General features: G+C 39.3%; 1 protein-coding gene across 1 annotated transcript; it reads right to left on the reverse strand.

The window, feature by feature from the left end:
- Positions 1-7,879: 7,879 nt before the first annotated feature.
- SLC7A9 (solute carrier family 7 member 9) lies at positions 7,880-22,570 on the reverse strand. Its single transcript, XM_033069875.1, has 12 exons — positions 22,443-22,570; positions 21,079-21,226; positions 19,908-20,150; positions 19,221-19,346; positions 18,776-18,875; positions 17,383-17,427; positions 16,956-17,079; positions 15,180-15,283; positions 14,284-14,380; positions 9,296-9,445; positions 8,562-8,736; positions 7,880-7,960 (listed from the first exon to the last, which is right to left on the reverse strand). Exons 1-12 carry the CDS (start codon positions 22,545-22,547, stop codon positions 7,896-7,898), a joined length of 1,482 nt encoding a protein of 493 aa, XP_032925766.1. The 5' UTR covers positions 22,548-22,570; the 3' UTR covers positions 7,880-7,895.
- Positions 22,571-24,127: the final 1,557 nt, after the last annotated feature.

Genomic DNA, 24,127 nt, shown 5'->3' on the forward strand with positions numbered 1-24,127 from the left:
GGACCGTATTTTCAGTTGCAAAAATAAAAATTGCTGTTTTGCTATTTAATTCGACTTGATCTGGTGACCCCAACATGATCCTGATTTGGGGTTTGGGTGGGACCCGCTTTCCATCCAGGAGGCGCCTCGCTGACTTCAGTGACCTGGCGGGCTCGGGAAACTCCCCAGCACCATTCAGGAATCCGAACTAAAAGCAGAAGCCACAATCGAAAAGGGGGAAACGGGCCCAGAGCTTTCAGATAACCACGACAACTTTTCACTCATAAAACTCAACGTGCACGAAGAATCCACGCAGGAAAAGGAACCGTAAGTATTGCGTGGTTGAGTGAGGTGTGACTGAGCGCGTGGGTGAGACGTGATTTGATCACGGAGCGAGTCTGGACCCGAAGATCACAGTTCCACCATCCCGCGAGGGACGTGGTTGGTCGCAGGGGAAGCGAACATTACGTGTAAAAACTCTTTCTCACGTGTCAAGACTAAAACTAAGGTTGTTTTGGGGGTCGGTCACGGGGGGATCGGGAGGGAGGTACGTTTCCTAGGATTTGGAAAACTGGTAAACCTCTCGGTCCAGGGGCTAGTTCAAGCCCAGGAAAAGAGAGCTCGTCTCCTTTCGAAAAGCTCCACAGAACAGTTCTCTGTGTGAGGTGAGTAGATTGGAAAAATTGAAATAAATAAAGTTTAAACTGCAGTTCAATACTTCTCAGAATCGGAAGGTCCTGGCATGAAACATGGTAAGAAAGTATACTAAGGTAGCTTGGGATTTTTTTAATTGTAAAAGAAATGGGACAGAAAAGGAGCAAACCCCAGGGAAAAAGCCCGAAGAAACTGAAAAAGAAAAAAAAAAAAAAAAAAAAAGGTAAGTTGCCCGAAATAACAAGGGACAACCCGCTGGGTTGGATGATAGAACACTGGGAGGGGAGTCCCGATAAGAAAAATAAGTCTAAAGAAAAATTAATCCATTATTGCATAAAGATTTAGGGAACGAAGGGAGCAGCTGCGGGTCTCCTGTGTCCTCCACTTCCAGAGCGGGGAGGGGCAGGCAGTAAAGGCGATCGGGAGGGAGTATCGACAGCGGCAGGGGGGGCGAGTGGTGTCTGTGTGTTACGGCAGAGTGTGCAAAGATATGAGTGAAAAAAAATAAGCAGCCAGACCGAGCACGGAGGTGCGGGTCTGGGAGCGTGGCCTGTGGGGGCTGGGGGGTCTGAAGGGCCGCGAGGACTCGGCGTCCGAGCAGGAGCGGCCTGGCCACTGGTCCCTGTGAGGCTGCGGGATGCCCTGGCCCTGTGCTGCTGCCCGTGCTGCTGCCGGGGCCGTGCCGCTGGGAGCACCGGTGGGGGAGGAGCGATGTTTAAACTGTAACAGGACAGAGACTGGCCCTCGGATACAGTGTCTGATAGAGAGAGAACAAGGGTAGAGAAATATCTGGGAAATGCAAATTGTATGTAGAAAAATTAAGCTTCTGTTTTCTTGTGAATTCTGCTAGAAAATGAGAGTAATACAGAAAAAGCCATGAAAGTCTGCTGAATGTATGAAATGAGTTTGAAAAGCATGAGTTTCTGATTGTGTTTGTAATTTACTGGGAAAGTATTTAACGGAACATTGAAGAGTGTGGTGAGGAGGTGAAAGAAAGGGGGAAGAGAAAGATTCCTTTGTTCCATGTTGGAATTTTGAGTGCTTGGGAGAGCGGTTGAAGCAATCTGGGGAGATGATGTGGAGTTCGCGCTTCTCGTGTGTACTGTTCTCTGTGAATCAATCCTGCTCCCCGGCACGCGTAAAGAGAAATGCCTGAAAGAACAGAGAGAGACCTGGCCTTTCCCGGGAAAAGTGTGCTGGTGCTTTAGCTGTTGCTAGAAGATGTGCAGGGACAGCGCTGAAGTGATTTAAGGTTGTGAGCAGAGCAGCTGGAAAGGGTGTTACTGTTTTATTTTGCTCCTCTCAGAAAAACTCAGCCCCTTTTCAGGAGAGGGGCGTCCTCACGGATGGTGCTCGGAAATGTCCTGGTATTTAAAGTGAAATCCGATAGTGCTGCTCCACTGTGACCAAGTGTGGAGATGAAACCTCATTCCAAGGTGCTGTGTGAGTGCAAGGTCCCAGCTCCAACGGTTCTTCCCAGCTCTCTGGGGCTGTGTGTGCAATGCTGGTAGTGACACTAGTGTCCCTGTACTCCCCAGGACTTTCAGAGCCAGTGGGACACTTGGATTTCTAATAGGGTCTAGTTGAATTAACCTTGTTCATTAACAAAAGCTGAATTAAGATGTTCTTAGGAGTGTTTCACATGTGTAGCTATTCCTAAACCAATGAAGTTGCAGTTGTTTTTGATATGTGTGAAAAGGGTGTAGAAAAGAGCATTCTGCTCTGTGTCTACTTCCTCCCACCATCCTGAAGGAATTTCATCTTAAATCCAGAACTGTCTGGATGTGATGTGTGGCAGGTGCAAAGCAAGTTGTAGAGCTAAAGTTTTTGCAGGAGCTGTTGGTGTGTGAATTTTCCCTTCTCAAAAGCCCGTGCTTTGGTTTTTCCTTTTCTTTAACCTGTTTAAGTTAAGAAGAGATGTACATTTTAGTAAAGTAAGATGGCCCAGGAAAAGATCTGGCGGGGCAGAGGTCAGAAATGGGATGTTTGGGCCTGGGAGAGGATGTAGTGCCTGTGTAAAAGTAGAGAAGTTTCATCGAGATATGCAAACATAGATGGGAAAACAGGAGAAGTAATTAAATCAAGACCCTTAAATGCGAGTTGGTCAGCTCAGGCATGTGAATTGTATGCAGTTTTACGGGCATTAAAAAGATTAAAAGGAAAGAGAGGAACGATATTTACAGATTCAAAATATGCCTTTGGGGTGGTTCATACTTTTGGGAAAATTTGGGAAGAAAGAGGACTAATAAATAATCAGGGACGGGGACTGGTCCATGGAGAGATAATAAAACAAATCCTCGAGGCTGTCCGAGAGCCAGAAGCAATCGCGGTTGTGCATGTGAAGGGACATCAAACAGGAATACAATTTCAAATTAGAGGAAACAATTTAGCAGATAAGGAAGCAAAAAGTGCAGCACTACTAACGGTAAGTACCCCAGAATTCGGGGAAAGCGAGACTCGGGATATCCCCCTTGTCCCTCCCAAAAAGAGATTGAAGAATACAAAAAGATAGAAGGTATATTAGAAGAAGGTAAATGGAAATTACCAGATGGGAGGGAATTAATATCTAAGGATTATACCAGAAAAATTCTAAAGAGACTACATTTGCAAACACATTGGGGATCACAGGCTCTGGCAGAACAATTTCTGAGATTCTTCGGGTGTAAGGGGATTTATGAATTAGCTAAACAGGAAGTGCAGGAGTGCCTGATATGCAAAAAGGTTAACAAAGCCAGGACACGACAGGTAATTTGGGGTAGTCGCCCTATAGCCTATCGTCCATTTGAAAGAATCCAAGTGGTTTTCACTGAATTACCAAAGGTTGGGAGGTATAAATTCTTGCTAGTACTAGTAGACAAATTAACTCATTGGGTAGAAGCTTACCCAAGCTCAAGGGCTACAGCCCAGACAGTATCTAAATTTCTTCTGGAAGAAATCATCCCCCGGTATGGTATAATCAACTATATAGACTCAGACCAAGGGACACATTTCACCTCAAAGGTTATTAAACAACTGGCTGAAGCCCTAGGAATTCGGTGGGAATATCATACACCATGGCATCCCCAGAATTCTGGACAAGTTGAAACAGAGAATTGTCACACAAAATGCTCCTTTGGGGTTCGCCATACACAAAATACAGCCAAAAAAAAAAAAAAAAAAAATCCTCATTAAAACCTGGAAAGAAGTTTCTCTCTTCTCTGGGAAGGTCTTTTTTTTTGTCCTTTTAATCACAGACGCAGCAGTCCGGACAGCAGAAAAAGGCTGGACACATGCCTCCAGAGTGAAAAGATAGAGACAATCGAAGAAACACTCAAGTGGAAAGTGGCTTCCTCCCCTGGAGACCTCAAGATAAAATTGCGCCGAACAAGCCGATGAACAACCTAGATCAAATATGGTGTATAGCTTCTGGGTGCTGGTGTTTTCCTTTTGTTCATTTCAGGTGCCAGATCTGTTGCAGGGTTTGGGTTACACATTGTGTCCGGGGGGGTCCAACCTGGAGGGCTCTGCACTAAGTGTTTTGAAAAGAGCTGTCTCTGACTGACCGAATTCTAGTACTTGCCACTGAATTGAATATCGTTGAACTAGATTCTGTAGAGCGGTTTCTCTTATGGCAACACGGGATTAGTGGGAAACTAAATTGCAGACTGAAATTTTAAGAGTGCCGGTGAACAAATAACGTACCTTGTTAGACGGACACGATAAAATTATCAAGATGGGATGTCTTTAAGAGGCAATATGCAGCTCAGACTTTGTGTTGGTCCCCTGAAGAATACCTCTGCTGCCAAGAAGATGGTTTCCCTCACCGCTAGCAGCAAACTAGTGGGCGTAGGCAGAGGCAGAGAGGTACGCCGTGGGGAATCCTGGTGAGCCTGAGCCTAGTCATGTTCCCAATGATTAACGCATACCCAAGGAACTCTGCAAGCCCTGCGGCACAAAGCCGTAACAATGAGTGTGGGGAATGCCCACTAATTAGCACCCTGACTCACTCTGTCCTGGCCAACTGCACCCATAAAGGAAAGGAGGAGTACTGTACCTTTAACGGCACTCAGTATGTGAAGTGTAAATGGGGAAAGAAAATTATATGCTATGATCTCAAGGCAAGACATGGGAAAGGGCAGTCAGAGACATTTGCTCACAATATCCAGAAAAGAAATGCCAATCAAACACCTCTTCCCACTTGTGGGCAATGCAATTGCTCGGTGTGGGCAGGGGGAAAACAAAAGTCGGTATTTGTGGCTTATTTTCAGGTGAATGAGTTGTGCTATGACAGTACCCAATTAGATATGTGTGTCATGGAAGGGAAAACATATTGGGTGAGCAAAAATCTTAAGTTTGAGAATGGATTGATCTTGGACAGTAAACCAATCATCATCGACCTATTTGAAGAAAATGATGAACAGGTTTGTGCCCAATTCGATAACACTTTTTGTTTCTCCAGAAATAAGGAAGGCATGGATCCTGAAACTAAGATAGAGCAAATAGCCTTAGAAATGAAAAGACAGGAGTCAGAAATGAGAAAGAGGAGACTAGAACAGGAAAGATTAAGAACCTTAAGTGAGCAATATTATTTACTCAAAAAACAGTACAACAATTTTGGTCTGCCAAGATCGGACAAAAATTTGTTTATTGATTTGATGCAAGAAATTGCAACTGAATTAGGATTGTCCAACTGCTGGATTTGTAGAGGACTCAAGTCAGCAGAAAAATGGCCCTGGAAAGGTGAGAGTTTAACTCCAGAGCAGCTCCTAAGGTGGGACAAAACGCAAATCTCAAAGTCACTCCAAAGACCCGAGGGTTGGGTCTTAGATAAAAGAGTAATTGGGACCATTTGTGTCAGTCGGGAGGGCAAGGAATATACAGAGGTGGTGGGATACACCCCGTGCATCTCCACCCTAGCAGTAAATTCAAACAACAAAAGCAAAACTTGGCAACCAGACACCCCTGTTGGATACTGGAGCCTAGAAAGAGGGAATAATTGTGAATGGAGTGACAAAATTGGACTTTGTTGGAACAAAGGCTCTGGAGCTAACCCTTACCAATCACTAGGGGAGTTAAGTACTTATTGGACCAAACCAGAAAGCACAGAAATCACCTGGAAAGCTCCAGATGGGATATACTGGGTGTGTGGAAAGAAAGCATACGGTGAATTACCATACTTTGGGGATAATTCAGCCTGTTTTCTTTACCTTGCTAAGATCTGACAGTAGAATATTGGGGACACCCCTCTACGAGACACTGAAATGGGGAAAAAAAAAAAAAAAAAAAAAAAAGATACTCCCTGATGTGGGTGGTAGCCAAACTAGGGCAGGGGAAGAGTGACCAGCTGAGAGAATAATAAGAGTATTATGGTCCTGCAACCTGGGCACAAGATGGGAGTTGGGGTTATCAGACTCCAGTGTACCTGCTAAATAGGCTAATAAGGCTGCAGGCAGTGGTGGAAATTGTGTCCAATTACACTTCAGATGCTTTCCAATTATTAGCTAAACAGCACTCCCAAATGTGAGCTTTTGTGTATCAAAGTAGAATAGCCCTGGACTACTTGTTAGCCGAGGAAGGAGGGGTTTGTGGGAAGTTTAATGAATCCGAATGTTGTGTGGAGATTGATGACTATGGAGAAACTATAAGGGATCTTGCTATAGAGATAAAAATGGTAGCACATGTCCCTGTCCAAAAGTGGAATTTCATTCTCCAGGCAACTTGGTGGGAACAGTTATTCTCGGGAGCATGGTGGAAAAAGATCATGTTCTTTATCCTGTGCTCAGTACCTGGAGTCATCTTCCTACCATGCTTGATACCTTGTTTCATCAGATTAATACACTCAGTAGTGCAGGGCATGCAAATAGCCACTATGCCCATGGACCCAGAAATTGCACCTGGGAGAGCAAATGGCAAGGCATCCAAATTGCTAAAATTGGGAGAACAGGAGGTAGATAGTAGTGCAGTAGAGGCACTTGCAAAATTTGAAGAGCAAATGGGGAAAAAATAAACGCCCTTACACAGATTATTGAGAAGAGTCAATGGAGGAATGGGATAGCAGTGATGAATCTGAAGAAAACTGAGAGGGGAACACAAATTAATTTGATTATATAGAAAGGGAGGGATTGTAATATATGTTGTTATAATTTGTGTTTATATAAGAAGGTTGTATGAAATAAAATAAAATAAAAAGAACCTCTTAAACACCAAGCACCCGGGGCCATAGACAACGGCCGTAATCAGCATATCAACAGACCTAGCCCAGTAATCTCCACAATGGATGGGAAGAGATCATCGATCAAATACCTGCCAAGTACCAATCACCTCTGATGGTTCCCATAATCGAGAAGACAGCACTTCATTACACATCAATATGGAGCAGACACAGCCTTCATCAGCATGCAGGAAGGACCTTTTGTCCAGGGCAGCACCAGAAAAAAGGATTTAATATAAATATGAGAATCTGCAGCAGAAACAAAGGAAACTCTCGCCTCAGGCCAGGAAAAACTGTATAAAGCTGCACTCTGAGATGGCAGGTTGTGAACACAGGGGGATCTGATGCGATAGAGGTCAGATCAGCGTGTATGTCCACCCAGTGCTGACCCCGGGCTCAGCGCTGTTGTGTTTTCGCTTGTGGCTTCCCAGGACCGTATTTTGGGTCGCAAAAATAAAAATTGCTGTTTTGCTATTTAATTCGGCTTGATTCGGTAATTATCTATAACAATAGCATCATCAGAAGCATTGTGACACTGTTGCTAACTTTTGCCATCTTCATAACTGAAAAGGTTTTTTGAGTAATTTTGTATGGAAAATCATGCTATGAAAAGCCAGTATCAATAAAGGAGACAGAGGATTCCTTATTCTAATAACACCTACCACCCAAAGCTCAGAAATAATGCTTGTGCCGACCCTTGGGTGTTTCAGGAGCCAAACTGTTCTGTAACAAACCTGTACCTTGAAGTTGGTACAGACATTAACACCCATTTCAAAAACATTAACACCCATGGAATTGTTTGTAAAGACATTAAAACACATCTTTGCTAAAAATTTTAATTCAGAAAACAAGACACCATAACTTATTAACAAACAATGAAACCAGCTTTGCTGGACACTATAGTCTGGCTTAGAAATTTTTTATTATATATATTAAATGCTTTGAAGTACTGAAGTGTTGCAAAACTAGTACACCAGTACAAACATAACAATTTAGCAAGTATACGTGTGTGCCAAACTAAATTGAATTATTTCAACCAGTACAGCACTTAACCTGGTGGATATGAAATACTTCATTCAGTAACTTCCTCTTCTGGAACAACTTCCAAAAGCATCTGGAGGTGCATAGTGATGGGATCTGAGGAAAAGATTTATTGTTAGAGGCTTTATAGGAGAATTATAGGAGAATTCAATTCAAACTGTTTTTCTAAGTGAGAAAACTATCCTTCTACCTATTTTTTTTTTTAATCTATATTTCTGTTTCTAAACAAAAAAGAAAGAGTGGGGAATAAACAGTCTTAAGATCCAAACTACAGCATTCTGCATTTCCAAACTTAGAGTGCAATGCTTCAAATTGCATAATTAAAATTATAGTTAGTTGTAATTATTAAATTATAATTAATAGTCCTGGGGACAAGAGAGACAGATGATTGAGTGTCTGTAGAGCTAATGCTGTTGTATTCAGCTAATTCCAATTAGCCTCTTAGAAATACCTGTGTATCCTGTTTTACCTGAGATAATATCAGAGTTTCTCTGGGGACTTTGCAATATATGGTCATGCTGGGTTCTTAAAGCTTTCACTGTACCCAGCTCTGGGATTAATTTTTTTATCTTTATTGTTTCCCTCCACGTTCTGCTCACAAGCTTTAGAAGGGATTGACCAGTGAGCTTTATTACAATAATTAATCTCAAGTTTAGCAAATGCTGAACTTGGAACTGGCTACCTGGTGTATACTTACTTGATATTTTTTGTGGCCAGTCGAATTTTAAATGAACGAAAAGTACATAAACGATAAGTCCACTAAGTATAAATAAAGTACAGTACAAATAGGGCAGTTCAGGTGCACTGATGATTGGTGCCAATACCAACACAATTGCAACCACTGTCACTATGACAGGAATGATGATGGGTATCTGCAAGATACAAAGAATAAAATCACTTCTTCATTCTTTAGCTGTTCTTACAGAAGAACTGTATGAAAATATTTTGATTCTCTTATGCATTTTTTTTTAACTTTAAAATTTTCTGGAATCAGATGAGGCAATTGAAGCAGTAGCAGAAATATGGATAGGGAAAACTCTTCTGTCAAATAATTCACTAAGACCTCTTAGTGAATATTTCAAATTGCAGTGTACAAGTTTGCATTTTATTAACTGTGGGAACTGACTTACAAGCACTGACCTGGGATCTAATTTTTGATATTCTTTCGATGGTAGTCTGCTGACAGCAATTACCCATCTGTGAAAATTTGTCTTGTGCCCTGCTGTCTGTGCTAGTGAAAATCAACATTCTGTAATAATTTCCCAGTCTTTATGAGCTTGGTCCTAGTGCAGAACTAGATTGGCTAGATTTCAGGTAAGGGGAGTAAAAAACAAGGATACTGCCCAAGGGTGCTGTTTAAATATCCTGATACTTAGTGTGAATTCATGCTACAGCATCTGTGGAGTGGAGGAAAAGCCACACAGAACTTACCTTGATAGGTCTCTTGAGATTCTTCCTTGTAAACCTCATAACAATAAGTGCAAGTACAGTTAAACCATAAAATATCCAGACTGCAAAACTAAAGTAATTTATGAGCGAATTAATGTCACCAGGAATAATATAAATAATAGCAATGGCCCCCTAAAAAGGAAAACAAAAATTAGTGTAGTCTGTTATAGAAGAAGGCTGAATTTTACTTCTGTTTCAATACAGCTGCATGTGTAGTGTTCTAGAATATGAACTGTGAATGCTTTTGCTTTAATATTTGGGTGTTGAGTGTATATGTAAGTGTATTGCAACACCTTTAAAGATTGTGACCATATCCTGCCAAAGTGTGGTTATTTTTGTGTGCAATCTTAATTCAGTTCTAAGTCAAAATGCTTATGATTTTTATGAAATGCTTATAATTTTTATGCATTAATCTGTTTTATTGTTGACTGAATATCTTGAAGATTCAAAATACATTTTTAGGTTTTTAATGCTAATGGTAGAGAAAAAGGTTAAATATTCGAGGCCCATTTTGACTGGAGGATTAAAGTGTATTGAACCAGAAAGAGTACAAGGAATTTTACAAGTACCATTACCCCAGACAGAGTAATGGCAGTTTTTAGGGTTGGTGGGGTACTGCAGAGCATGGATTAAGGATTTTTCTGGTTTAACCAGACCTTTATGAGACTTTTTAACCTAAGACAGGGAATGTCTTTATTGATTCTAAATATGCATATGGGGTGATACATGCATTTGGGAAATTATGGGAAGAAATTATTAACCTGCAGGGGGAAAACATTAGCTCATGAGAGCTTAATTACTCGCCTATTGGAGGTTGTGAATTTACCAAAAGGAGTGGCAATAATCCACATTTAAGGGGCACCAGGCAGGGTGCTGGAGGAGACAATAGGAGGCAGTAACTGACTGCAAATGAAGAAGCTTGGACAGCTGCATTGTTGCCAGAAATCTCTGAGATCCTCCCTTTGTTCCCTGTAACCCCAGCACTGAGAGAAACTTTTCCACCAGAGGAGCTGCAGATAATTAAATAGTGGGGCAGAGGAAAGAGGAAATAATTGGTTTGCAAGGGATGGTAAGCAGTGGATACAAAAAGCTTTGGCCTTATAGATATTAAAACAACTTCATGAAGGGAGCCATTGGGGCTCCCGAGGACTGGCAGAAGCCTTCCTCAAAATGTGTGCTGCTGTGGGTCTTTTACTCTGGCAAAGTGAGTTATTGAGGGCTGTTTGATTTGTGCTAAAACCAATAACAAGGTTACAGGGGAGGGAGGCCGTGGGCTGTACCTACCTTCGAGAGATGCCAGGTGTATTTTACTGAAATGCCCTGAGTGTCAAGATTTAAATATCTTGTGGTAATAGTATGTCAATTAACAGGGTGGCCAGAAGCATTTCCAACTTTTTAAGCACCTACAGCATCAGTTATTAAGGTGTTTTTTGGAACAAATTATCCCAAGATACGGGATTGTGGAAGCAATAGACTCAAATAGAGGAAGTCATTTTACAGGAAAAATTCTTCAAGTAGCTACGACTCTTTTAAGGATACAGTGGAACCTCCATATCCCCTGGCACCCCCAGGGTTCAGGTTGGGTTGAAAGGATGAATGGAGAAATAAAGAAACACCTTCTCAGGCTGGTGATAGAAGCTAAGATGCCATGGGTACGGCTTCTGCCCCTGGCTTTGGCAAGAATAAGGGCCAGACCCAGAGGAGATATTCAATCATCTCCCTTTGAATTGATGTTTGGCATTCCTTACCCTTGTAATTCTCAGCCTAGTGGGGGTGTAGAGGTAAGTGATGTGTATTTAAACAATCTGTGGCTCAGATACTGTCTCTTGTGAAATCTCTTGGACAGGAAGCTCAGCTGGCACAGACCCTGCCTTTGCACTTTGCTGTTCACAGCATCCAGCCAGGAGACTGGGTCCTAGTTAAGGATTGGACAGAAGCACCGCTGGTGGTGAAGTGGCCTGGACCTTTCCAGGTGCTGCTGACCACAGACACAGCTGAACAGGAGTGGATCCATCACACTCGGGTCAAGGTCTCTGCAGCCCCAGAGATTTGGACATCTCAGCTGGAGGAGAAGGACGGGAAGCTGTGGCTGACACTCTGCAGGGCTGGGCTGGAGCAGCAGCCAGTGCCCCCTGTGCCTACCCACAGACTACCTGCTGAAATGGTCTGTGTGGGCATCCCTCCTTTAGAATTCCACCCACCATGGGGCTACTGCTTGCTGTCATTTTTTTTGTTATCTTAAGTGGCTTCCGTGCCTTCACTCACCCCAGGTGGTGCAGAAGACAAGGTGAAAATTAGACTAGGTCATTAGAATACACTATTAGAATGCTTCTGTTAATAATCTTATCTTTATGTTGTCAGCTAGGTTTAGGCCAGAGGTGGGAGCACCGTTTTTTTAGTCCTAGGAGAAGTAGCAAAAACCTGTAACTTCAGGAATTGTTGGGTCTGGGGAGGGCCAGGGGGTTCTGAAAACCGGCCATGGGGGCCAGCCCAGTCAAACCTAAATGGTGGGTTAGCACCCTGAGTGAGGTCTGTAATGGAACAGGATTTTGGGATGAGGAAGGAAGTCCATGCTTCATTTTTCTGAAAGAGGCATTTATTGTCTAAATAGAACTGCAGGCATATACATGGGAAAAAGTGTTTGTGACTGGGTTTGTATCTTTGGGTTTAGATTACTGCCCTCCTTATGATTGTTCTGCATAGAGATGGAATCAAACATATGTTGAGCTCACTAATGATAGCTGAGTAAAGTGTTCCTTCCATAATTACCAGAATGATTTTGAAGGCTGTAAAGCAGTAGGGAAGGATAAGTCTTTTGTCCACTTATTTTTAAACTGCCCCTGAGATAATTCCACAAGTAGGACACATGTTGTCATGACTGTCAGTGGGAAGGGCAACACCAGAACAGAATTCAAACCCTTTTAAAAAGTTCTGGTCCAGATCCAACAAAACAGATCTGGGATGTAACTGCAGGTGGAAACCTCATGTGGGAGCTTGGAAAGACAAATACTGTGATTCTTATGGTGGCGTAATTATTGTTCAAGTACTGTTAGGCCCAGGAAGCAAGCTGTATTTTGACCCAGCAATTGATGATGAAAATTGGGAAGGTCCCTTTGCCAACAGGACCTGGGCTTTGAATGGGCATTACTGGCATTACTGGATTTGTGGCCAACATGCCTGTTGCAGGTTACCCCCAAACTGGTTAAAATGTTTTGTGGGATATATTAAGCCATTGTTCTTTTTGCTACCACAGCTTGAGGAAAATCGCTTAGGAATCAAGGCATATGATGATCTGCTTAGAGAGAAGCATCAATTGATGCACCCTTGCCTGGAGGGAGCACCCAAGAGTGGGGAAAAGATGAATGGCCACCTGAACCACTATGGACCAGCCCTTGGGAATCCAAATTAATTTATATCAGCTACCAGAGAACCCATTTATAATTTAAATCTGGTAATTAAGTTACAAGCTGTCTTTGAAATAATAACCAACCAGACAGCTACAGCTCTTGACCTCCTTGCTGACCAATCCACTCAGATGAGGAATTAAATATTTTAACGCAGATGCTATTACATCATCTCTTAGCAGAAGAAAGGGGAGTGTGTGGAAAATTTAATGACTCAAACTGCTGTTTGCAAATAGATGACAATGGAAAAGTGGTAAATCAAATAACAAAGAAAATAAGAAAGCTCAGGTACCAGTCCAAATGTGGAAAGGATGGGAATGGGACATGTTTTTGTGGTTACCTGGTGTACTATGGGTTAAACAAATGGGGTTTTTTTTGCTCTTATGTGCTATATCAACTCTAATCTCTTTACCATGCATGATCCCTTGCTTAGTACAACTTACTCCACATGTGATCAAAGGGATGCAGGTAATGGGCATGCCTACTGATTCAGAGATGGCTACAAAAGGACAGAAAATGATGTTGCTCCAAATAATTGCAAAACAAAAAGGACCCAGGAACACAAAGTTAAGGCAATCATAACTAAAGTTTGTAAAGCAAATTATTGAGAAATTAAGAAGAGGAGGGGTTGAAAGGGATGAGAAGGGAGTGTCTTTACAAACAAATTGTGGGCCTGATGGTAGATAAGGCCAGATACAGAGACATGAAAGAAGCAATGGGAGAACCATAAATTCCATAGGAATTCCACTAATTGACACAGACTGTTGCTCACTCAAGGCTGTGCTACATCTCTGGATTTAGAGAAAAAGAGCAGAGACACAAGGAAAATAAAAAGTGGGGGACAAGAGGCACACATTAGAAAGGAGGTCTATATTGGTGGTTTTGGGAAGTCTGTACCTCTCAATACCTCAGCCAGTGGGGAAAGAGAGAGGGAAATGTGGCCAGAAAATCAGGATAAAAAGGAGGCTGTGTCCTCTAATAATTTGAGAGACCCCATGGGAAATGCTCATAATGTCTCCCTTTATTCCAATAACTTTACAGGAGTCCTCTGTCCTTTTTTGGACATAAACCTCTGGTGTTTGTGGATTAATTTTCCTGACAGTATTGAATATATCTTGTTTTACCTTGAAGGTAAATGGGTAAAATAAAAATAACAACATATTCTAGATTTATTCTTAAATTTACTCACTAGAATTTATTAGTGAGATGTAAATTTTCTACATGGAGGAAATATTCCTATATGGAAGAAACAGGTAGTGATAGCTTGCTTGCAAGCATCCTGTGAAAGGATTCCCTAATACCAGCCATTCCTTTAAGCTTTTGTTCTCGTGCCATTGATTCTTAACCATTTTGATTTTTAAAATCCAGTCCTGGAATGAATATGCTCAAATTAGAGAAGTTGAGGGGTTTGTGTAGTCTTTTTTCCAAAATGTATTTAGCAATTTTCTTGTCTAGATAGTTCAAGGCATGTGTCAAAACTGCTTGTAGGAAGCTGTGAAAGTTTGTGTTACTGGAGAATTTTTGGTGATAGGTGATAATTTCTCTGTATTTAACATACATACTTACATAAAATATGATAGCAGGAGCTGGTGTTAAGTGCTTTACACTAATGTAGGACAGGAGCTTCAGCATGTGCCCTTCACGACCTGCCACATACACAAGTCTGACAAAACAAAAACAAGGCAATTAGTGGAGTTAGTGTGGCACCTGCACTCTAAATGGTGTGACTAAAAACACACATCCAGCTAATTTCATCAGTATTTTCTTTGATATGCATTGGTTTTCAAAGTGTATTGCAGCAGTTTAAAATGAGGGAAATGAAATAACCAGGATTGAAACAGTGAGATTAAACAAATTCTAAACCAGTATTAAAATAGTACACTTGAAACTAATTTCAGAATCATTATTTTGCACATATAATTGAAAATTATTGTGGGAAATGTCACCTACTATGTCTCTATTAATTAAATATTTCCTTTTTCATGCATTTCATAGCAAAAAGCTACATTGACAACCTTTTGTCAAAAAATGGTCTTTACAGCCTCACTGTATTCAGATGCTTTTGAAATTTTGAAATATTTTAAATAGTAAATGGAAGCACTGAACAGCTAAAAGAAAGTAATAGCTTCTCAGTCACCTTTGCTGATGTAGTCATGTTTTTACTGGTAACTTTTAACTGTTAATTCTCAGCTTTAAAATTTATGAGAAATAAAAAAACCTTTTGTGCTATAGTGCTATACCTTCATTGAATTAAGAAGAGACCATGTTTTCTAATTTTTCAAACCTGAAGAGTCACTGTTTATTTTTGAAAATTGAACTATATAGCTAGATTTACAGGCCATTTTAAATTACATTTTGTATAATGTGGATCAGAAGAATGTCCTTATGTCTGTAGATTCATGTATAAAATTTTTTCCATCCTTCAAAACCTTTCATTTGAAGATATTTAGAAGGGGACTTACCTGCCTGCAGTAAAACAGGTGCCATTGGCAGATCCAAGTGTCGAAAATACCACAAAGAGAGGAACTATCCAAGAGGCTGGATAAAGGACTCTATCTCCAAATGTCTGGGATATGGGATTAAAGTTAATCACTTTTGTAATTTTAACTGCCATTTAGTATATTCAGTAATGTTAGAGCCTCTTTGTAGGTTAAGTAAATGAGTATCTGAGCAGTGTTACTGACAAAGCCATGTTGTATATTTTGGGTAGTTATTAAAGACTGCTCTGCCAAATAAATTAATTCATTGACTACTATAAAATGGAGTGGAGTATTATTGTCATGATGTTTAAGATTTAACATCTGTAGGAAACATTGGAAGACAGATGTAAAAACCACACAGAAATTAAATTCTATTAAAGACACCTGCCTTGGGATGTCTGCAAAGACAGACTGAAGATGGCATTGCTCAGAGCACTGTCCACACAACAAGCTGTTTTCAGCCTCTCTAGAAGGAGTCACTTCAGTGGTGACAGAGTGACAGCCTGAGCCTGGGGCAAACAACTCCTGGACAAACTCCCTCTGGTGTTTCTCTACACCTGAGTTCTCTCCTGTGGTGCGGTGTGGTGTGGTGTGGTGTGGTGTGCCAGTTGTTGCTGTAGATCTCATGTAGATACACTGACCAACAAATAACAACAAATTAATTTGAAATTAAATGTTTTTGACACGTAGGTTTAGGTTTTTAGTTGGGGTTTTGGGTTTTAGTAAGTCAAGCATAAAGAGCTTTGTTTTTGCACAAGTCTGACACCAGTGATGTTTCTTTGTCCAGAAGCAGGATACTCGAAGGGAAGTTACAGCTGTAGAGACCTCTCTGCATAGGGCACTCCTTTTGTTCTGCTGCCTCTGCTCAGGGCAGTTCTGAGATTTTGACCAGTTCAGTGCTAGTTGATGTGTGTTGTTCACATTGTTAGTTTGAAGGTGTACTGAAGAGGACTAGTTCTTATACAAGATTTAACTTCATACATTCTTTACTGTACCTTCTGGAGCAGATAAGCTGCTGAAATGCACAGGAAATCTAAATTTTAAAACCTTTTATTTTTAAAAAAAAATGTAAGCATTTCAACATTACTGGACTTCTTCACTGTGCTAGACTATATATTTAAATGCTTGTCACATACTGTTTGTTTTCCCCAAAAATTAGCATTAGGAAAATTGTTGCAGGACCTCAGCAGTTGTTTCAGAGATACAGAAAATTTACTGAATGCAACTGAAGGAGGCAAATGTATTTTTTATGGTTACAGAAACTTACAGAATTTCTAACTTTACCTGTAAGAGTATGTCTTGCAAAAATGTAAAAATCGCATCTTCCAAATTTGTTAAGGAAAAAAGGCTCAAAAAGAATAAGGTGGAAGTGAATGAGGGACTGTTTGCTGTTATCTCCGTAATAACAAACTTTGCTCTACTGTCATTTCACATGTGCCTCTTCCTTAGAAATACTGGAAACACTGGAAATGGCAAAGCAACTGTCAGATGTTATTTCTCTTTGCATCTTCAAATGTTTACAAAATGTTTGCTGAAGATTGCATTGCCATTTGGATATGAGAGAACTACTCTTTAAATAAGGCATTACTGAAATTTTAGATGAAGAAATGATAGTAGATAATGGGGGGGAAAGTGGCACTAACAGTTTAGACTAAAATCAATTTTATCTTACAAAAAATTAATGGAACTCAACGACTTACATGATTTCAATGCACACAGCCTTTTTCAGATGTTTTATTACAAAATTAAGGAACTTACCACAGCAACTGCCTGGGACTGCAGAAGTTCTGTTGAAGTCATGACAGTGAAATAGGAAATGTTTATCAGAACGTAACAAACTGTAACCAAGGGGATTCCAATAATTATAGACAGTGGTAGATTTCTAAAGAATAGAAAAGTAAGACCCCATCAGCATTGCTGTATCACTGGTCCAGTTATCATAGTAAACTGTGGATTCTTACTTTTCCTGATATGCTCTTTAGGTATATTTATTTTTATTTTTTTGTTTTACTGTAGAGCTATGGGAATCAGGATTATATAAAAGGAAAACTACAAATCATGCAAAGACACAAAGACTGTAATACCGGCTAATTAGCTTTCTCTGTTAGTGCTCAAATCTTGAATAATAGAATATTAGAGCTTTTAAAAAACAAACCAAAATATATCCTTGCTTATAGAAAAATACCTGTAAGGATTTTTAAGTTCCTCTGTGATGTAATTGAGTTGATTCCTGGAAGGAAAAACATTCATAGAGTATTTTAGCAGTCTGGTGTTTAAATACAACTATACTATGAGGTGAGGTGTTATTTCTTGTGTTATTGTTTTTAATCTTTTCAGTTTAAAAAAGGAAAAAGAAAAAAGTAGAATCAGTCTTTTAAGTGGAGAAACTGCAGGACAAAACCTATGTGAGTTTTATCTCTTTCTGCATTATCTCTAGTACCTCTGAGACTCCAAATCTTGGGTAAAATATCCCAGAATAACCAAACAAAAATTTGGCAGTCATCTTAGATTTACAAGACTGCCTTTCAGCTTCAAGCTTTGCAGTATCTGAATCTTTTCAAATAAAAGCACAAGAGTGCTGAGGGCAAAGAGTGAAGCAAGCCTGCTGTGTTTCACAGTGGTTCTGTAAGTCATGCTGCCTTTAGAAAACAGGCATGAAAACCTTTTCAAGGATTACACCTATCTGAATTAAAGTTTCCAAATACACATTTTTGCTAGAGCAGGTAGACCAGTTGAAGCAAGGTTTTTATGTTCATCCACTCTGAAAATCTGAAGTTAGTATATACAGTTCAAAGGCAAATTTTCAAACGGTAGTACCTGGTGGTTACATACACAAATAATTATTTAGGGATCAGCTTCTTTGCCCTCTTAAAAAGTCCATATGAATGCCTGAATTAGCACACTTACATGCCCGAGTTGAGGCACTCAAGCTTGGAAACAGAACCTAAAAAAATAATCTATTTAAAATAAATTCAGTTTCAAAAGCTTTTAAATGGGAATTGCTATGTGGTAGATCAATATTATATTATTATTTTATTCCAAAGTACAGACCTATATGTAGGCTTTTGCAGTTTGTACACTTAAGGATTACAATGGATTTGTGCCATCAGAATGCTATGATGCCAGCTGACATTCCCTAAGAAAAAAATCTGCAAGTTGAGCCTTATAATTTCTGACTTACTGTTCCTTTTTATGCTCTCCTGTATGAATCAAACACCACTACATATTTCCCAAGAAATGGAAATAGATGGAGTAACCTGAAGGGAAAGCTGTTTTGTCTAACACAATGGAATTAAACTGTGTTATATTCTCCTCATTATTACAGTGTCTAAGCACCTTCAGCAGCAAAACAGCAGTAATAACCCTTGGGAGTTAATAGATTTTCTTGCCCTAATAAACACCAAATAAAATTGTGTGAAGTTCTGGGGTTTTATCAACCAAACTAGTATTCTTTTTCCAGAATTCCTTCAGACATTCTTAATAACAAGTCAGTTGTTAAATTCTTCAGAGAGTTCTACAGGGAGAGGGTAAACCAGTTGCAGGCTGTTAAAGTGTTAAGGCTAATAAAGATTCCTTACCATCCATCATATGCCCAGAGTCCATTATAAAATGCCAAACTGATGGAACTAATAGAAATTTTACTACCCTTGAAAGAATCTTGGAAGTTTTCAGTTTTTCCTGCAGATAAGAGGAAGATTACTGATCAGTGTTGAAATTGATTCTTGTAATCCCCACCAGAAGAAAAAACATTCCAAAATATGTCTCATGTTTTGAAACTTTTCACTTATAAAAATTAATTAATTAATACCCTTTTGTATTAATTGATCTGTAGTGCTGCATTTTCTACCCATCCCCCTTCTCTAAAAGAAAATGCCATAGTTTGAAAGAGATGCAGACCTAAAACCCTGAATGAGGAGATTCAGGGCTGTGCCTTATTGCTGTGTCACTTCTGTCAGTGGGGAATTTTTTAATTATCATAGCAAAAGTTAAAATAATTATTTCAAATAACAGATATTTTATTACCTTGTGCAAGGAGAACAATTCCACTTACAATAATGATTGCGACAATGATCATTTTAGCAGCTGTGAGAAAATTCTGAAGGTAACTTCCCAGCTTCACACTCAGTGAATTCACAATTGTAATTACCACTAAAAGAAATAAAATTTTAAATTTTTGCACTGTTTGTCAGAATTTAAAGGAAAGTTGGCCCTCCCCTTATTTACTGTACTGCTTGTCTGTCACACTTTTTGTCTATATTATATACAGATTTTACTTAGTGTGTTTGGATAACTTAAAATAGTGAGGAAAAACAGATTTATTTATTAGATTTTGATAGTATCTTTAACAAAAAATATTTTGAAGTTGCACAGCATTCTGATAAATAAAGAAATAGCATTTCCAGACTTATTTTTTCTCCCTTTTCGCTAGAGATAAGCATTCATAATACAGCTGTATCTAGCTTAATGGAATAAAGGAATAAAAAAAAAAACTTGGACTAGGGGAAAAAAAACATTTTTAGACCTATCCTTTTTAGGCTGTTTAATTAGTTATTGTGGGAAGGACTCACTGGGCTTGTCTTAAAGATTTCTGGTGTTTGGGAAGATGAACCTAAGGAAGTTCCAAGGTACTGAATGCACTTACTGATGGGGCCAGACACAAGTCACTGTGCAATTTTGGGTCTGGTCTGTCTTAAAAAGGGTGACTCTTACCAATAGCAGCTGCTGCAAGACACTTGATGACAGCTTGGGGTGGATCACAACCTGGATAAAAAGGAGCTGATGCATATTCTGCAAAGCTGAGACAGATGATTGCAAATGAGCTGGGTTTTGTGACCAGCAAGCTCGTCCAAGAAAACAAAAATGCAGGAATTGGGCCAAATGCCTCCATGAGGTAAGGATATTCTCCCCCAGACTTTGTGATCATTGTACCAAGCTCAGCAAAACAAAGTGCACCTGAAGAACAAGAAAAGCAAGTTTAGTTCATACACTTTTGAACCCAGGACTGCCTGAACAGATGATCAGTTTTTAATAGGTAGAAAAGTTAAGGAAATTGATCTATACAGTGCATCATTGCTCTCTTCATATTTCTGCGTATTTTATTGTATATGCAAAATAAAATTTTTATTATTTGTGAGCAAATGAAAAAAATACCCTGAAATTATGCAGATGCAGTCTTAAAACTACTTTGATTACATTGATATTTAAGACTTCACCAAAACCAGTACAAACAAACATTTTGATTTTTATTCCATTTCTGTTTAAGGAATAAACACTATTATGAAGTCTTTAAGTGAGAACTGCACTGGCTGACACACCTTTTGGAAACTTGAAAAAAACAGATTTTCTGCACAGTTTTGAACTAAAATGTCTGCTAAGCTCGACATTAAAGTACAGTGATACTTCCTCTTCTATTACTGTATGTGGCATCTTGAATCAAGGTTTTTCTTGTATGCTGCCCCACTTGATACAATGCTCCAAAAATGTCTTTGTTTTTAATTCTTGAAATATTTTGAGGTGCTTAGTGTTAAATTTCAGATAAAAGAATTATAATTATAGAAGTAAAAAGGTAGCAGAAAGTACCAGAAAATTTCACATATTGACAGCTATTTAAGTAGAAAACTATTTTCTTTATTACAGTCAGTGGATGAAGCAGGAAAAACTAAAACTTTCTTTCAAAATAAATTGAGTGTGGTTTACAATTTTAAAATTTAGTTTGTCTTCTATAAACACCATTTTAAATTGATGTGTGCATATATACAGCAGGATTTAGTTGACTTTGGTCTAGGTGCTATTAGCTAATTTGTGAAATGAGAGTAGTACACAGAAACAGCAGATACAAAGATTTAAGGCAAAGATTCAGATCTGTTGTCAAATCCTTTACCTAGTGTTGCCAGAACTCCACAGGCTGCCCAGACAATTAAACAAGGACCCACCGCTTCAACATTGGCAAGCACAGATTTTGGGGAAACGAAGATACCTGAGCCAATAATTGTACCAACAATCATACAGATTCCACTAATGAGGCCCACCTTGAAATAGAAGGAGATGTTTTTGTGAGCAATTTCTAGTAATTCACCAATTACTTCTCAATATCATAGAATACAGTAATTGTCATTACTGACTTTTTGTTACTGGCTTTTGTATAGAAGTTCTATAAAGAAAAATATTAAACAATTTTGAAAGTTTCACTCTTCTTTCCAAGATGTGTGTACCCTGTGCCGTACTCCTGCTGTTTTCTATTTGTGTTTTGCCTGCCTATTTCCTTTATTAAACTGTCTTTTAGATTGAGTCTCAAATATAACCTTCAATGGGTGGACTTGCCCTTTCCTCTCTGATTAAACAATGACATTCTTTTACAAGCACTTGATGAAGTCTGAATTTTCTAAGATTGAGAAATTGTCTTTCATAGATAGAGTCCAGGTTTTTTATGTATGTTTTTATGTTTGTTTTGTTTGTTTGTTTGGGGGTTTTTTGTTGAGCAGCAGATTTCCTCTCCTTGCTTTAACTATTTGAGCCTAGGAATTGTGTTGATACCTCCACGTAGAGATAAGATCATGTTCTCCTAAATTTGTAGTGACCTACAGTATTACATGAAACCACTGAAATTGAGGCATGCATTTCTAAATCAAGTGGCATGGGCTACTTAACATTTTCTGATAGCTATGGCTACTCAAATAACATCAGCATTTTTCCAGTCTTGGTACCTAAAACCACATAAATAATCTTTTTCCATGCTACTAAAATTAATTTTAAGAGAAATGTTACTCCCTCCTGAGAAGAAGCGACACAACTGTTTTCTAAAGCATCTTTAATTTTCTGGAGGAGACAGATTTTCACTTGTCTTCAAGTACCAGTGCCTATTTCCTGGCTATAAACAACAACAAACTTCCAGAAACAACGAGCTGGACAACCACTACAACATCTGAAAAGTATATGTGGGGGAAAAAAAAAAAGTTGATTAAATGCCTCAGTTGATCAACTTAGAACAAGTCTGTGAATTATTTTTATATCTGATAACTTCAAAGACATATTCTTGGGGTTCTAGTCTGTTTATGTCAGAGCTATTTAACTTCAGTGATTAGCAGTTTCTGAAAATGTGCAGCAACCACATTGTTGAGATATTTTTGCTGAATTGGGACACAGTAGTGGTTTTTGGATGCTGATGCATATACACAAATATCCCCTCCTGCCTCCTTGTGCCAAGCCCTCCCACATGCACCAAAGGGGGAAAAGAAAAAGGTTTGCCTGCTTTTGTAGGTTCATCGTTTGGGGTTCATGGCTCTGAATGGATTGTCTGTCCTCTCTTCCTTTGTCCTCTCCTTTTCTTCTCTTCAAGCTTTCTTCACCCATTTGTTATTCTTGTTGAAATTTCTAAGGAAATAAAAACAAAATCTTACCCTAGCCTGTCAATGTCGCCTGGCTTTGGCTGATCCATGTGGGTACAAAGTAGGACAGGTAAATATTACTAAAAAACTAACACAATCACACACTCGCTCATATTCCATGGAAATACCCACTCAGAGAAGAAAAAGCAGAGAGTTGTGTCAGCTTCACCTCATCCTGAGGCTTGCTGTGGATTTTCCTGACACCCACCTGACGAGGGAATGTGTGTGTCTCTTGTCCCGAGTTACATTCGCTTTCAGGATGTCCTCGCTGGAACAATCGAGCTTCTACAGCCGGTCCTTCCTTTGAGCTCCTCCAAAAGTCCGGACTGATTTTATCTTCCTCCCAAAAGCTAGTCTGATTTCTTCTTATCTAGGAGACTTTCTTTCCATTCTTCCTTAAATTAGGGCTTGCCTCAGTTCCTTGGAGATGGAAGTATCTGCTAAACAGAGTGTCATTATCTAACAGTGTATAATTATCCATTTAGCAGATCTTTGCCCCAGAGAGTCACCAATCTTCTCTGTGTTGAGTCGGGTGAATGTCTTCCACCCAATGTTTTGTCCTTTTTAGAACTGGAATGTAAAGAGTTTGTTTTCAAATTTAAATTTAGACTTACGATTTTTTTCGGGGAGGATTTTGCTGTTTCCCCTAGTGTGGTCCAAAATGCAATCGGAGACAGTGAAGGAAATTGCTCGGGTTAGGTCCTGAATCTCTAAAGCAGATTCAGTCAAAAGTCTCTTCTCTCCTAAGACTCTACAACTATAATTAATTACTTGAGTCTGAATGCTGAAGATCCTTATGCTTTTATACAGATTGTAACTCTGGAAGGCATCCTGTTTAGGCAACATAATTTGGGGTTTTTTTGTAAATTAAGTAATAACTGGCTACAAAAACTGCAGCGTTTTAAATTGGCAGAACACCTATCTCAGTACTGTTGGTTTTCAGAAACATTAAGGCTATAAAGACATCAAATATATATTTTAAGATTTTTTAAAGAATCATAATGAATCCAGCTTTTAAGATTAAATCTATGATAGAAAACTGCACGCATGAAGAATGCAAGGCTTGGGTGACTGAACTTCGTTGTGGCTTTGTGCCTCTTTTAAAGTCATTTATTTAGACTGCTTCAGTCTTTAACTTTAGCAATTCTTGCTTCCACTTACCTTATTTATTTATATTTCTCTGGCATTAATCGGGTCCAGGAATCCTTGTCAAGTGTATCTCTCTTGTTAGATTTCCCAGCCAGTTACAAGCAAGGCATGCCCATGTCTGGAACTAGAATATGCAGAAGAAGCAGCAGCTTAAGTACAGAGGTTATAAAAGTTAATCATTAAACCTATTCTCTGCCAAGAAGTTTTGAGTTAGGAACCACAGGTAAACCGATAGTCCAATTAGTTTATCTTTAAAAGCAAGAAAATCCATTTTTGCTCCATTTATGAGAATGTTTGCCCAGCGCCTAGGTAGTGTACTGCACAGTGAGAGTGAACCCTGATTTGGGGAGTCTATTTTGATGATCCTTACAGCCAGCAGTTCCTAATTTAGAAAAG

This window comes from Catharus ustulatus, chromosome 11 (assembly GCF_009819885.2).
Source record: "Catharus ustulatus isolate bCatUst1 chromosome 11, bCatUst1.pri.v2, whole genome shotgun sequence".
NCBI classification, from domain to species: Eukaryota; Metazoa; Chordata; class Aves; order Passeriformes; family Turdidae; genus Catharus; species Catharus ustulatus.